The sequence below is a fragment of the Anopheles bellator genome, chromosome 2 (assembly GCF_943735745.2).
Source record: "Anopheles bellator chromosome 2, idAnoBellAS_SP24_06.2, whole genome shotgun sequence".
NCBI lineage: Eukaryota > Metazoa > Arthropoda > Insecta > Diptera > Culicidae > Anopheles > Anopheles bellator.
Window position 1 is genome coordinate 1,088,311 of NC_071286.1, and position 15,079 is coordinate 1,103,389.

General features: G+C 50.0%; 1 protein-coding gene across 1 annotated transcript in view; it reads left to right on the plus strand.

Annotated features, from left to right (window-relative positions):
- The window catches only part of LOC131211591 (homeotic protein female sterile), a 53,905-nt gene that overhangs the window by 26,551 nt on the left and 12,275 nt on the right, over positions 1–15,079 (plus strand). The window contains exons 3-4 of the mRNA XM_058205127.1: positions 10,956–11,166; positions 13,285–13,368. Coding sequence (XP_058061110.1) covers positions 10,956–11,166; positions 13,285–13,368 — 295 coding nt within the window. The remainder of the gene's footprint in view (positions 1–10,955; positions 11,167–13,284; positions 13,369–15,079) is intronic.

Sequence of the window (15,079 nt, forward strand, 5' to 3'; positions counted from 1 at the left end):
CGAGTGCCGAGAGTGAGTCTAAGAACGCCAGGCCAGGCGGTCAGGTCCAGGCAGGGGTTGGCCACGTGACAACTGACAAGACAGACTGTTGTCCACTTGTTTTTTGGCCCGGTCCGCGGGGGATTTTCTTTCGTTGGCCATATTTTAAGTAATTAATTTAGCTGACTCTTCCTCCCACTCCAATAAACAGGGACCGTGGGCGAAAGTTCCGCCTCACTCTTAAAGTCATCTTTGGCACCAAGAACTTTCTGGCACGGCCAAGTTGCCAACTCGAGCTAAGCTGCACGATCGATCAACATTTGGGTGTTTTGATCCCCCCGCGGGTTCAACGCAGCGGCGGAGGGAAAAGTTTATCAAAACAAACAGCAGGGAACGGACACAGGGGACAGGAGGGTGTAGGTGCGTGTTACTTTCTTCTAGCCAGCGTGTCAATATTTTGCTTTCGCAATGCCTTTACGGCTCACCGGAGCCAGGGGCTCACCGCTCTACATAATTATGTAGAGCAAATTGAAGTGAGACGATTCGACGTTTGTCGTCTGAAACGAAAGGGATTGCACCCGTCGAAGATGTCCTTTTGCCAAGGTAAGATCCGGAGCGACTTCTTGGTGGCTCCCACAGGAGGACGCTAGTTCTTATCAAGATAAATTGAACCGAACGACAAGAACGAAGAGCCACGGAGCACGGTGCTTCTTGATGGAAAGTCTTGCACGGGGATAATTCGTTTAGATCTCCGCCAATTTGGGGTGGCACATCTGTTTAAAGCGCAGCGCACCGTTGCGGAGTGTAAATTGCGAGCAAAGCCCTTTAAAGCGCACGTGCCCAATCACGGATATGGGTGCATCTTGATCAAATTCTTTTTCACATGCGATTAACATGATGGCATATGACGGATTAGAGATTTATTCGACGACCACACACAGGAAACATAACGGTTCTCAGGGTAAAAAGTTTGTTAATATTCACAGGATCTAAGGCATTTGGAAGTCTCTGTTTTGTTTAAAAAAATACATTAACACACTATTTTTTGTTGTTCATTTGAAAATTAGAGTAGTTTGGTCCAAGAAGATTGGTTCTAATCGCTAATCTAATCTAAACTAAACTGATCTAATTTTAAAACGGATATCGCTTAAACGGCCACCTCAGGAGTTGGTAACCATTGTAACGGACGTTTTCCATCACTTTGGAAAACCGTTTCCCGGTTTCGTTTTCCATCACTTTGGCTAATGATTGCGGCAATCTCCAATCAATCTTGGCGATTATTGTTCTTGAGGCCGGCTAGAGTCTGTTGCGGGCCTCCATTTAACGAAAAGTCTGATTGTACGGCGGAAACATAAACATTCCAACGTTCGTTTGACATTTGTCAATCTGACAGCTAATGTCAAAGATACAGGGATGGCCCACCCGATGTTTTAATAGTTTCATGGAAACGTTACAGCATTTAAGGATCAAAGCATTTCAACACTTACCCATCTTAATCGAGAAGCATGCAGTCGAAAAGAATGCCACCGAAATCTCGAAATAAGATTAAACGAACCGTGAATCGGGTCCCTAATTCGCCGTCGACTGTTTGGCTTTGTTTAAATAATTAGACATCGTTGGCGTCGCCATCGGCATCGGCCAGATTTACGAGCAGGCGCGCGCTGCGGTGACAATATCTTTTTGACAAATTGAAACGCCGCTTGCCGCCCACTATCGCACCCACGCATCATGCTTGTGGGTGGCTACCGCCCTCGTTTCTTTTATGCTCCTGAAACCATCCGTGCGGTCGTGTCCGCCCACCGAGTGTGTTGATAATAAAATTTTAGTGTAAAAGAAACTTACCATCTTCCCGTTCGTGCAGGGATTCGGAGTCGGTCGGAGTTGGTTTCCACTGACATTGGCGCGCTGATAAATCATATTTCATCGTTCGCTCGTAATAAGCCAATTAAGGTGAGACAGGCTCGTGTTGTGCGATAAACCGGTTCCGCCATCGCCGGTTGTTTACGCCGCAAGGGCTACTTGGCGAACGCGTTTCCGCTTGCGCAGCGCCATTAAATGTCTCGAATCTCTCACCTCTCCGTTAGCGCCACTTCCGGTGATGATCGTTTCCACGGGCGCGCTCCCTTCCCTCTCTCCGACCGTCCCACGACCTTTGACAGACTGCCGCCGGAAACGGACGCTTTCGCGCGCGCGGGCAAAGCAGGATATTAAAAATGACACAGACGCCGGCGAAAGCAAGACGGTGATAAAAATTAAATCTTTGCCGCGCGGGTCGTGCCGTTTCCGGGCACTGGGAAGGTATACTTTCTCCAAATGAGAAGATGTTGCCCATAATGTTTTGTTTGTTCGTCGCTCGGACACGCTCAGAACAGGGGGGCCGGGCCGGGCGCTGAAAGGTGCAAGGACGACAGCGCGACAGCTTTATCGTCGAGCGCGTCGAGAGTGGCCGACTTCCTGTCGGGAGCGGACCGGCATGGGAGCGTGAAATTGCGGAGTGGCAGTAATACCCATACCCAGTGAATTTTACGGTCATTAGGAGTTTAAAGTGCTGTAAATCCTAATTGAAAATAAAACCATTCGCACTGCCGAGGGACGGCGCGCTGGAGACGGTCAGCAGAAAAGACTGCAAAAGGACGATGCTGCGTGTTATCGTTTTATTGGATTCTTCAACGCAAACAGCGAGGCAGCACAGTTATCGGGAACAATGCGGGAGCCCACTCTCGTCGCCGGCGGTGGCATAAAACTAGCTCATTACATGCTTCGTCGTCCCGTAATGGAGGCGCCCCAGGTACGCTTCATCCCGCGCTGCACAATAAGATTGGTTTTGAGAAGTGATATAAAAACAAACTGCAGGCCATTGATGTACCATTTTTTTTCTGATGACCAAAACAAAGGCACGCTTTGATTCATATTTCATTTAAATCCATCAAAGCACATGTCACAGCACCGCGTAGTCGCTGGCTGGCTGGCTGGCCGGCTGGCGCATCGGATTTATGCGTCAATCTAAACCGCATCGGGTGTCATAATCATAGAGCGCCGTGTGATTGGTGGAGTGATATTTCATATGCACTGTGCTGTTTGAAGCTATTGTTTGAGTGACATTGTTTGATGTTTTCACTGTACAGTTCTCGATTTCCGTGAATGGCGTGGCTTTGCGACAACCTTTTTACTGTCAACAAGTGCACTGTTTTTCTATGTAATTTAAATAAACAAGCCCATCGATCGTGATTGAAATGCAGAGCATACAAAAATTCCAATGTTAAGCGCTGTTTGCTCAGCATGACCGTCGGTTGCTAGGTAACCGTGGCAGCATTGGTGCAGGTTTAAATGTTGGACAGAACAGCTTGAAACACAGGGCCATATTTCCGAGCCTGAAACCGATTCGCGCACAGTTTATAGCCCAGAGGAGCAACCTGGCTCCGGGCTGCTGCACGCACGACGCTCGATGGATGCAAGCGCACATTTTAAGAATGGCCGATATAAATTCCTCACCATAATACATCACTGTCAGCGGTTTCTGGCTGAACACGAATGACACGCCAGTGATTTATCTTAACGGCCCCTCGTCAGTGTATTACGCTGTACGTATGTGTGTGGTCACCGGCTTGGTCCTGGTGCTTGGGTCAATGGGCAATGGGGTTGGAAATTGCATTCTCGTCACCTTCACACGCTGAGCGCTGGACCTGGTGGCGTGCCGAATGCTCGTAAATTGAGACCTTCGGATCAACATTTCACTTGGCCACCACCACACCGACACACCGATTGTCAATTGGCACACAGCAATCGGCAGCAGGACCTTGTGGGGCGGGAAAAAAATCTTGGCACAAAGCATGTCTCTCTAAGCATAGATGGAAGTTGACTTGTAAAACTTCAGCCCCGCCACGACGGTGCACCATAAAAAGCACGCAGCCTGGGACTGCGGACTGCGTTTTCTGCGGCCATTTTTGCCCGGCCCGAGGACGATGGAGTAGAAAAGTTTTTCGCCTTTTAAAACCCCGGTAGTCGTGTCCCCGGTACGTGTGCGCGTCCAAATCAACCGCAGCCCAACAACCGAAATCGAACCGAAAAGAAGGAAATAGTCTAAATGGAAATACATTAAAATAAATCATGTTGAACCTCGTTGCTTCCTCGCGTGTGCCTGTGTGTGTGCTGTGCGGACGCACCCCTTGGACTGGCCGTGATTGGCCACCACCACCACCAGCACCATCGTCGGTTGAAGAATCTCAACAAACACGAACTCAAACAAAGAAGTGGAAAAAGCGAACGCCAAACGCGAAACCAAATGACTACGTAGGGCGCGCTCGCGTCCCAAAAAGACATCGGCGAGCAAAATTTATGTTCTCCGCTATTTCAGCGTGTCCTGGGCTTCCCGTTTGCCGCCCGGTGCGGTGCGCTGCGCTGTTTCGACCCCTTGCAAAACAAGCACGAACGAGGCGAACCAAATCTTCAATCCCCGGCGCACGGCGGCGGCACAACTTTGGAAAACTTAGAAACCCGGGTCCGGGCCTCGGGGTGGTCTGCAGTGGCTTTGCGACGACGACGACGACGACCAGCAAACGATGTCATAACTCATAAGATATGTTGAGGACGTGGTGTGCGGGTTTTTTATTCGCCGGTTGTTGCCTTAAACCTCATTTTACGCGCACGCCACTCTGCACCAAAGCCAATCCCCGGGACCTAATTTATACATTAGAAAGTTACTCAACTAGCGAGTAGCGAAGTGATAATGGAATCGTAAGAACTGTCCCGACACACAAGTACTGCCAAGTACTGACTCGCCCGGGATGTAAGTGAGAAGTGCCTTGGGTAAACGTTTCCTCCACAACCGGAACCGGAATGCACTTTGTTTGGCCATGTTTCGCAAGCTGTTTGGCAAGTGATGCTGATGCCTGAATTTATGCCTGCAAATTGAACCTCCCGTTTGGTCGCCTAATGTCGCTGGCCCCCTAATAATTATGCGTGACGCCGGCACTCACTCAATTTATCGAAAACTCCCATCAAACGTATTCTGTCACGACATTAAATCTATCATTAGCTCGGGTATTATAGCCGTTTCCGGCTCATCTTACCAATGGAGGGACAGGAAAATCGATAATCCATCAATGACCTCGGCTCTGAATCGCGCTGCGTCGGGACGAGCTTAGCCTCCGGTCACGAAGCGCGTTAAATTATTCGCATATAAACGGTTTAACAGATGATTAAACCAATCAATCAGTGCGCTGCCGTCTGCCGTGCGAAGGACATCGCAGGATCCGACGGGTTCGATTCAAGCGACCCGAATAGGACGCTTCCGGCAACATGTGGCCACGAAGGAGAGAGAGAGCGCTTCCCTTTAAGAAGGGCAGCATCTTACCACGGCGACGGCGCATTCCTGTGTGGCATGAGTCGACAATAATTTCAAGAGAATTCGTATGCATGGCCCCAAATGTTCTTGCCCAGTCCCCCGCCGGCTACTAATTGAATTCTTCAGCTCCGCTCCGGAGCGCCCTGTGGGGGGGTCAAAAATTCGTGAACGAGCTTACAAGAATTTCGTCTCCACAGCGCGCTGGAGGATGCAAAACTTAATTACTCACGACACAACCTTTTACCCGTTCGATGGAGGCGCCCGGTTGCTGCCCCGGGTGACGTGCGCCACACGTGGAATCCTTCGCGGCATAGTTACGTGCGCTTTGCGTATTGCGAAATTGCGCCGCCTGCTGAGAAACAATACGCTGGCGACGCGAGTTTATGGTCGTTAAATTTTCTTCAAAATTGTTTACGGCACACGGGATTCGGTGTCGGAAATACATTATTATAGGACAGTGAAGCGGTGTTTCGTTCCATAAAAAAGTTACAAAAATTTACAGCCACAACAGCTCCGGCGCCGGTTTGGTTGAATAATTAAAAATGATTTTCATAATCCAATCAAATCCAATCCCCGGGCCCGGGCCCGGGCCGGCTCTCAAAATCAGAGATTAAACACTGTGTTCTGCACAACTTTCGAGCGCAGGAGCGCTTAACGCTTAATTTCTGTGTTTCAAACAGTAAATGCCCAAGAACAAATTGCAGCCGCGTGGAGCTACGCTTTATAATGAACCAGGGCGGTCTGCTGAGCTTATATTGCCGCCAGAGAAACTTAACTGGCCGAAAACAGTAAATGGCAGTGCAGTTGCTGGGCTCCCAGTGGGGAAGTTACTATCAACGGCCCTCAGCAACCACTCAGCAATAAGGGGGCACAAAACTAAAGCACACAAACATAAAACACTGCCACAGGACAAAAAAAAACAGCGGAAACCACGGACCGCCAGCCAGGATCGGCAGTAGGATCGAAACCCCAAGAATGCCCACCACGGACTTTGCCTTTATTTTACTCTATTTTTTGTTGGTTTTTTGTTCCACATTAAACTTAAATTGGCTCGAGCCAATTTGTGCCGAAGCCGAATGGTAAAGGTCAACTACTTTATCTTATAAGTTTTTTGCGAGGTGCTTCGGCCGGGCACCGGGTCCGGATTTCTTTTGCGAAATAAAGTTGTGTAAGCAGAAGCAGTGCATGTTCCGGGGGCCTTACGGAGCGGCCTTAACATCCGACGAGTAAAGTAAGTGCAGTTTTCGCAAGACCAAGAAAAGCTTTTTCCTATTTACACACCATCTTTTGGTCGGACCAGACATCGGGGCCAGTACTCCTGTAATAAGTCGGCCAACGGCCGTTCGTAGAAAGACCGACCGGGATTCTTTTTCCCAGCACACACACAGGGACCACTGCCCTGCCAAACCATTAAATTGATGAAATTAATTATCGATTTCGTGCCGGGCCGTCAGAACTGTCGCCTTTCGGGGCCGGAACAGTCAGCACGGCTTAAGCCGGAAGCCGCCAGCCAGTATCCTGAAAAGGATTGCGAGCTGTGTTTGGGTGTCTGGGGTTGTGCCCAGCAGCCGCCGGAAACCAGAGAGACAACCGACCGTCGATTGCGCAATCCAGATGATAAAAGCGTAAATGATTTTCTTAATTAAATAAATCTCCGATAATTGAAAAATAATACATCAGTGTGTGCCCCCCCGGGGGGACGAAGCAGAAATATTCTCCCGCGGGCCACGTCTCATCAAGCGCTCGTCCTCCTAATCGACGCCAGGACGTCTCAGCGCCAGCGCCACCAGCGTTTGCGATCGATCCGGTGCCGCACCGGCTAAGCAGCCTCATCTGGGCCCCAATTTATGGCCCCCGGCACTGCTTATGTGGCCACCATGGGAGAGTAATCACCAGGGCTGGCGCGCGTCAGTAATTTCGTTCCGCCAGCAAAAGTTTGCCGCTTATGCGGTGCCTTTTGGCAGCATTTTTCGGCGGAACCCGGGACGGCCATATTTATCTTTCGCATAAACGAATGACTGATTGAAGACCATCGCTGCCAGCGTCAGGACTTGCGCGGGCGAATGGTCGTTTCTCCTGCACCACATCGTCGGATTCGGAACGACGTCACGTAAAGTTAACTTCCTCCTGCCAGCGAACTCGTCCACCGGCATTAATTAGACGCTCACGATGTACCTACTGGCCGCCGGATGTCGGCGGTCGGCAAACAACTTTCGTGGCCCCATTGCTTGACATTAATTGAGTTAATTTTTTCGCTCGCCCTGTCCAAGGAAGTCATCATCACACACGTGGCGCTGACGGCCCTCGGTGCCCTCGGTGTCCGTGGCGTGAAGTGAATTTATACGTGTATGTGCTCCTCGGTCCACAGGAGGCCATAATGAGTGGTTTAATGAAATTAAAATCGTTATAATCACATAAAGCGCACACCGGGTGCGCCTTCAAGGTTTAAAGCCTCCGTCGGGATCAACGGGGAAACGCCCGGCCTCTGAAAAATCGTGTAAACACGCACACTTCACCCGCGTTCCTGAGTTCCCCCGGTTCACGGTCGATTGCAATATTCACAAATCACCCGGAAAACGGCGTGGAAGCCATTCGGAATGCACTTAATTCAATTTCTGAGCACACACCCAGCACTTTAAGCAATTTAAAGCTCGTCAGCCGGCCAACTGCCGGTCGGTCACGTAGCGGAAGGACCCGGGCTCGAAACTTCATTATGGTTCGATCCACTCATAAACAAATTATCCATCACCCTCTGGACTCGTCACCGTGTGACGTGATGGACAAACATTTTTATTCGCTTTCCACCACTGGGCCGCGTGCTATTTTTTACGCATTTTCCGCCTTTTTTTGTTTGCTTGAAGAGAAACTCATCAGTTACATCGGTTCTGTCCGTCGTGTGGCGTTGTGGCGGATTGCACATAATCCGGCAACGCGGACAGTAACGAGAAACGGTGTGGACGGTGGATGTGGCCAAAGCGAAACAGGAATCCGAATTGTCACTTCACCGGAAAATCAAATTGAGCTGACATTTTTCCCATCATTTCATCGACTTTCGCGTCCCGGTTTTTTTTTTTTTTTTTTTGGGGTTCCTCTCCCCCGGGAGGCGCATCTTCGTGGCCAACGAAAGCCGGAACGGGCCGCCCGGGACACGGGCGCCATTTTGGATGCGAATGGAAAATTTCGAAATAAATATTCAGTCTATAATTCATCAATTCGTGTTGCTCTTGTGCTGCGCGCCCCGGCGTATCGGCGTTGCGCCAGTTAGTGACGGGACAGGACCCACATCATCAGCATCGCATGTTGGTCTGACCTCACGTTCGCGATGTCACCTTTCGTCATGCCAGCGACATTTTACGGCCAACGCGGCACGTTCACGTCACGACCCGACCCGGCTGGTGGTATCATCGAGAGCTTACCCACCGAGCCTGGTGGAGCTTTTTTGCCGCCTCGGTCTCGGTCGATTCGAAAACATTGCTCCGACGGGGGGGACACCCGCGTCGCATGTTGTTTGTTCGATCGAGGGCTCTAGTCTTGACGATGGCCGGACGACGACGCTGCGGCCAATAGAACAACGGCAGGACTACAATCCTTTATTCACGTGTGCCAAAAGGCAGCCACGGTCCGCCCTATTGTTTCGTCCGGTCTATGGGGCCGATCTAGAAAAAAAGGGCATCTGGCGACACGAAAAATGTATGCAACCGGAACTGCAACCGGGGCCAGCGTGGGCTGCGCCTCATGCAAGTTGTATCGGGTCTCGTCGCCGTTTGTGATGTATGATCCGTTACTTTTTTCCTCCTTTTCCGACAGCAGCAACGTACTGGTCAATACGGATACCACTTTCGGAAGTTTCGACCCGTTATTCCTTTGGCTCCCACTTTTCGCCACTAATTTTTCATGTGCCAGTGAGAAAATATTTTTCATGAACTTTTATGACGCACAAATGATTAATTGATCGGCGTGTGTAACGTGTGCGAACGTAGCGATGCCCGGACCGAACCCGGGCTCCAGTCCGTTCCCGCGGTGGATCCGTGCAGCCTTGCCGTCCTGGAGCGCTATCCATTGGGATGGGAACGCGCTCTTCCGCTTGTTCCTGCGATATCTAATGGCCTCGAGTTCTTTTCTCTGTCCGTAATAAAGAGGAAAAGCGATAAGATAAATGCGCCCGATGCGTGTTTAATGGATAACTAAGTGCACCCGCAGCAAACCCCCGCCCAAAGCGGGATGATTTGAGGGCATTCGAAGATCCATTTGAACTGATGTCCTTATGATGGTTCCTTTTGTTACAACGCGCCTAGCCGTTGTCGGTGGAGTCGCAAACTTTTCGATTACTTCGATTGCTTTGAACCTAGAATACGTTGATTTCTCCAAGAGACGTTCCAAGAATGTTTGTAAACAAACGCATCGTAGCTGGCAATATTTTGTTCCTCATGGTTTCGGGGAGATTGAAAATGAAATCAGAAAATAATGATCATGTTACATCAGAGCGATGAATGCGCCGTAACGTAAGGGGTTAGCATTCAACCTGCATATATAACCGTCTTTTTTTCAACTAAGCACTATAGACGCTTTACTAAATTGCAGCGCGAGTACAAGTAATAGTGTTGGTGGTTAATAATCTAAGCAGTCTTCGATCGCCCGTCCCGCTTAGAGAAAATGTATGTTGCAATTGTGGCCAAAACATTGCGATTTCGATTATAAATCGTAGAGTCTTTAGTTATTCTTCCAACTACGTCATTTCCTGTAAGTAATGGTTGCGGAATGCTATGGATAGAGTATGTGTCGCAATGATCAGGAAATAATCCCGAAAATATGATGCATCAATGTCCTGCTGAGGCGAAAACCAAGAATTGTCCCTTCACTCGTAGACCCTCATTAGACAGTAACATTCGTGAATGAAGTAGATATGGGTTAAACCAACTCCAGTGATAATTAACAAACGGGTCGACCAGAATGGCCATCATGTGTTGGGCAAGGTAATTGGCCCGAGCCACCGAGAGCGGATTTACTTGTTTCACGGGGCTATTGGCAAGGTGATGTTTATTAACATAACAGGCACGCCAATGGATAATCAATCGAGGCCATCGACGCCTCGGTGTGGTTGGTGGCATTCGCTGTTGTCGACCATAATCAATTACCCTGGCCTGCCAGATTAAAGGATTCGGTGAACCGTACAATTAATAAATTAAAGACATCAATCAAAACATTTTTGAGGTTGGCACATTGCACCTTCTAGGCTCTAGCCGGGTCGAGCGTTGCAAGTGAGGGCAACAAAACTGAGCTCCCATCATCCAGCGCCAGCAAATCAGCTTATCGGTAGCCAAGAAATATCAATTCACTTTCCACAAGATAGATCCATTCGGCCACCGCCGCACGGGGCCGGTCCGCAATTAGGTAATGGTCGGCTTAATGGTACGTTTAATCCTTTCCGATTCTGTCGAATATTTTTTCCACTTAACACAGCGTAATGCGCATTGCAAAAAAATCCACACCAAAGGCCCATTCGTAATCCTCGCCCATGTTAAGAGGCCCAGCTCTTTGCGGCCTGGAGCGGCACAAAAACATCGAACCGACTCATAATCTTAATGACTTTCCTTTCCGTTCCATGGACCACTCTTCCGGTCCACTCTTGCAGGTGTCCTGGATGCGCAAGCGGGATCTGCACATATTGACGTCCAACATCTACACCTACACCGGCGATCAGCGCTTCTCCGTGATCCACCCGCCGGACTCCGACGACTGGGATCTGAAAATTGAGTATGCACAGCAGAAAGATAGCGGAATTTATGAGTGTCAGGTGAACACGGAGCCGAAAATAAATCTTGCCGTTTATCTGGACGTCACAGGTCAGTAGCGGCGGCCTCGGCACGCCAGGGTGCGCGCCTTCCTTGTCCTCCTTCTGTTCTTTTCTCCTTATATATTTCTCCGCTCTCTGTCTTTCTCTTGCTCGCGCTCTCTGTGTTTCTGTTGTCCTAGTTCTATTTAGTTTTTGTGCTGTGCATTTTCTCACTGTATTTTTTTTTGTACGCTTTTTCACCGGTGTGCGTGTCCGAGTTTTGGGTTTTCCTGTTTTGCCCACTCATGTGACTCTAGAAACCACCTTCATTCCGAATGCCAGTGCGCTGGCATTGCTTTAACTTAAAGACTCTTTTCTTTTCCCGGAACTGTAGTAGCGTTTTTTAAGGGAATGACCCATTTCTAGCACGTTCTTTTAGCACCCGAGGGGCATCTGCGCCAAAGTCCATCCTAGTTATTATGTCGATTTCTGAGAAACCTTTTACTAGAGCAAAATTGTTATTTCATAATTGCAGTTGCATGTTTATCGGAACGGAGGAAAAACTCCAATAAAACGAAAATGTAAATACGTTCGCTCTCAATTCAGTCCATCCATCCGGTCGGCTTCAACGGACCACGGCTAAAGCTATTTGGCATTTTTGACCTCCAGCCAGCCAGCACAAGCACTCCGAGGACGCGGAAGTCAAACAAAATACTAATAGTTGAAAAACTACCACCGCCCTCCCACCCGTCACTTCCGGCCAAGTCCCCGGCACGTACATATTGCTACACTCCCGCACGATCCGCTTGGCCGGAACATTTGATCTGCAAACGAATTTTGTTTAATTCCGCTTCGTTTCACAGGACTCCTCCGGGAGAGTGTGTTGACCAAACGCAAAAGGGACTTAAACAGTGGCGAACAATGGCCGGGGCCATTCGAACCAAACTGTCCGGGGTGTGCCTGTGTGAGTGAGTGAATAAAAGGGACCTCCGGCTCCCCGGGCGTTTCCAAAGCACAATGGCGAGCGGTCGATTTTTGGTCTAGTGGTCCGAAAAGAAAGTTCCACAGTTCCGTTAAAAAATCTTCAACAATGAACAATCCCACCGAGATGCATCCCACCGACTGTCTGGTGCGGCGTAAGGAAGTCGATGGGGCCGGCCAAAGGTCAAGGATAAAGAACGTGGAACGTGGTTGTGGACGGGATAAAAGCTTTGTGACCTTTTTCTTTTGCCGAGCTCCGGGGCTTCCTATTCCGACCTTCACCGGGCAGCCGCTTTCCTTTTAGCAGGAGCACCCCTAACAACGGGATGAAGATGCCTCTGGACAATACGCGCATTAGAGTCCTTGGGGGGCAAAAAGACTGTATTCCTTTCCACGCGACGGAACCCATTGAAGAATTGAATCTTGATAATCAACTTTTCGAGTTCGATACTGACGGCGGGATGTCCTTCCGGAACAGCACGTACCAATTGATTAACATACACTAAATTTCTCTCTGCCGGTCTGTTGGAGTTGCGTAACCTTTACTCCAAAGGTTCCCAATCACCGTCGGATCGGTTTGATCCGGCCTCAGTTGCCGCCGGTAGCGAACATTTTACATACGCGGCCATATCTCGGGCACACTATATCAGTCACCCCTATCTGATTTATTTTGGCACCGGCACCGCCGGGGAAGCAAAACTAAAACATTAGTTTTGCAAACCACACCGACTGACACCTTCCGATAACAGATAAATTTCCTGAAAAACAATGTCTCACATCCCGGCCACAACCCGTCGCCGAAGAAAGCGCACCGAGCGGGAAATAAATCTTTCCTCTTTCGCAACCCGGACTAGGCATTCCTCGAAATCCATTAAAGGCTCAATTCCGTTCCGTTCCGTTCCGTTCCGTTCTTCCACCACACGCGTCGAGGCGAGGCGAGGATTTTATGTTCAACCTTTCCGGGTTCCACTCGATCCCGTCCCGGTTCCGTTCCGGTGTCCCTGCAGACCCTGCGCACCCAGCAAAACAAGTAATTTTTCATTTTTCCTCCAATTCCTGAGTTTTTTCCTGAGATCCACATTTGTCCCCGCTCTCTCTCTCTCTCTCTCTCCCTCTCTCTCTGATTCTGTCTCTATTGCTCTGCCTGTCTCTCTGCCTCTCTGTTTATCTATCTGTTTTCTTTCTTTTTCGCCCGCATGCCACACAGACGAACGAGAGTTTGCCCAAGATTTCTCAAAGTATGGGCCAAGCTCCGGAGGAAAGCACTTTAACGGTGTCGGTGGTGGACTAGGTAATGGATCATATATTTTCAGCTTCAATCCACACCTCGCCCTCGCCCTCGTCCGTACCTTCCTATCCCACCTGTTCGCTTCTTGCATGGCCGCAAAATCGCAGATATTGTGACAGAACCCTAACGCATCGGCCGTTCCCGTCGATTCGTTCGTTCACTCCTACAAAAACTTTCACTCCGAAAAATCGGCCCAAATACACGGCTCGGCATCATAAATTGCCGCCACTCCGCCGGGTGAAGAAATTTAATTATGATAACAAGTGGGGCCCGGGGTCCGTGTGCCCATTTCCGGACACCGAAGCGCATTTTTAAGGGCCATAAAATGTCCTCCAATTGCTACAAATTGTTTGCAGATGGCATTAATTTTCCCGGCCGCGCGGGCCCATCGACACCACCGGAACGCCCGAACGACGACGGGCGGAATCGATTTCCGGCAGGCGCCCTCCCAAGGCGTTCTTAGTTGGCACATCATGTTGGCTTTAAGCAAGTGGCCCCGTGGCACTCTCGTGGCGGTGATGACTTTCGAAAACTCGGCTGAAATAACATCTTCCTCGCCCATGCGTGTGCCTCGCCCCGTTTTTTTTTTTCTCATTTCCCAACCCATGAGGCCCCCGGCACCACTCCCTCCCGCCCGCCATTCATCCTTATCAGGGGCCCATTTATTTTCATTAGTCATTTGCTGTTTGTGCTTAAGCCTTAAGCCACCCCACACGACGTCCTACGGAAGAAAGCTGCGGCGCTGCGAGTGTCTGTCGTTTGCTTTTGTGTCGTTGTCATTTAATTTTCCCACTGCAAACACGCCACGACGCCCCGGTCGGGCTCTGGGCCGGGGTTTTCCCCAAGTCACACTCATTTAGCACCACATACGCCGTGACGAGCGCTAAGCGGCTAAGAAAGCCGCTGCCACCCGACAGGACACTTTGGCTACGGCCAAAAAAAGCTGAAAGGAGTGTAATTCGAACCGGCGCCGGCGAAATGGTCCGAAATGTCCTCCACGCGACGAGAAAGGACGGTCCAATGGACGCGCCATCTCAGGTGGCCGGAAGTCAATAGCCGGGCCGACGTGTTGGAAGTGTCCTTGTTGGCTGGCGGGTCATGATTCTTCGTTCTAGTTTTCCGTTTGCCGACCGGTGCAGATCCTTGTCATCAATGTCGTGTCGTGCCAACGCCCAACGAAGCAGGCCGGGTAACAAGATTCGCACCGAGCGCGTAAGGGTTACCGACGCAAACCAAGGTTTTTAAACAGCTCAACGACTCGCCATGCCCACGTTGGCTCGATTCTTGGCACCGGAGCCAAAGCCAGAGGATGAAAAGAAATCCGCCCCATCGGTGGAGGGGCAAGTTGAACAACTTTATGGTGAGCTACCCGGCGCCTCCATCGGCCATGGTGGTGGTGGTGTGAAAATGTAACCAACCGATGGCCCCCCGGGCCGGGGCCAACGGGCCCAAAACATGGCGCAAAACATGGTGGTGAAAATTTAAAATTAGAAAGAGCCTCGCCGGGAATCGACATCCCAAGACCCCGGGGCCCCGGAGGGTCCTCCGTAGCTAGGATTAAATAATGATTGCGAAACATCCTCCGTGCGTGCATGTGTGTGTGCTTCGGTGGCGATAAGCACGCGATAAACGATTTTTTGCTGCCAACCCCAGGAAATGAGGTTATTTGGTGTGGTTATCTGCAAGTTGGCAGCCCTTAAATTACACACCCACT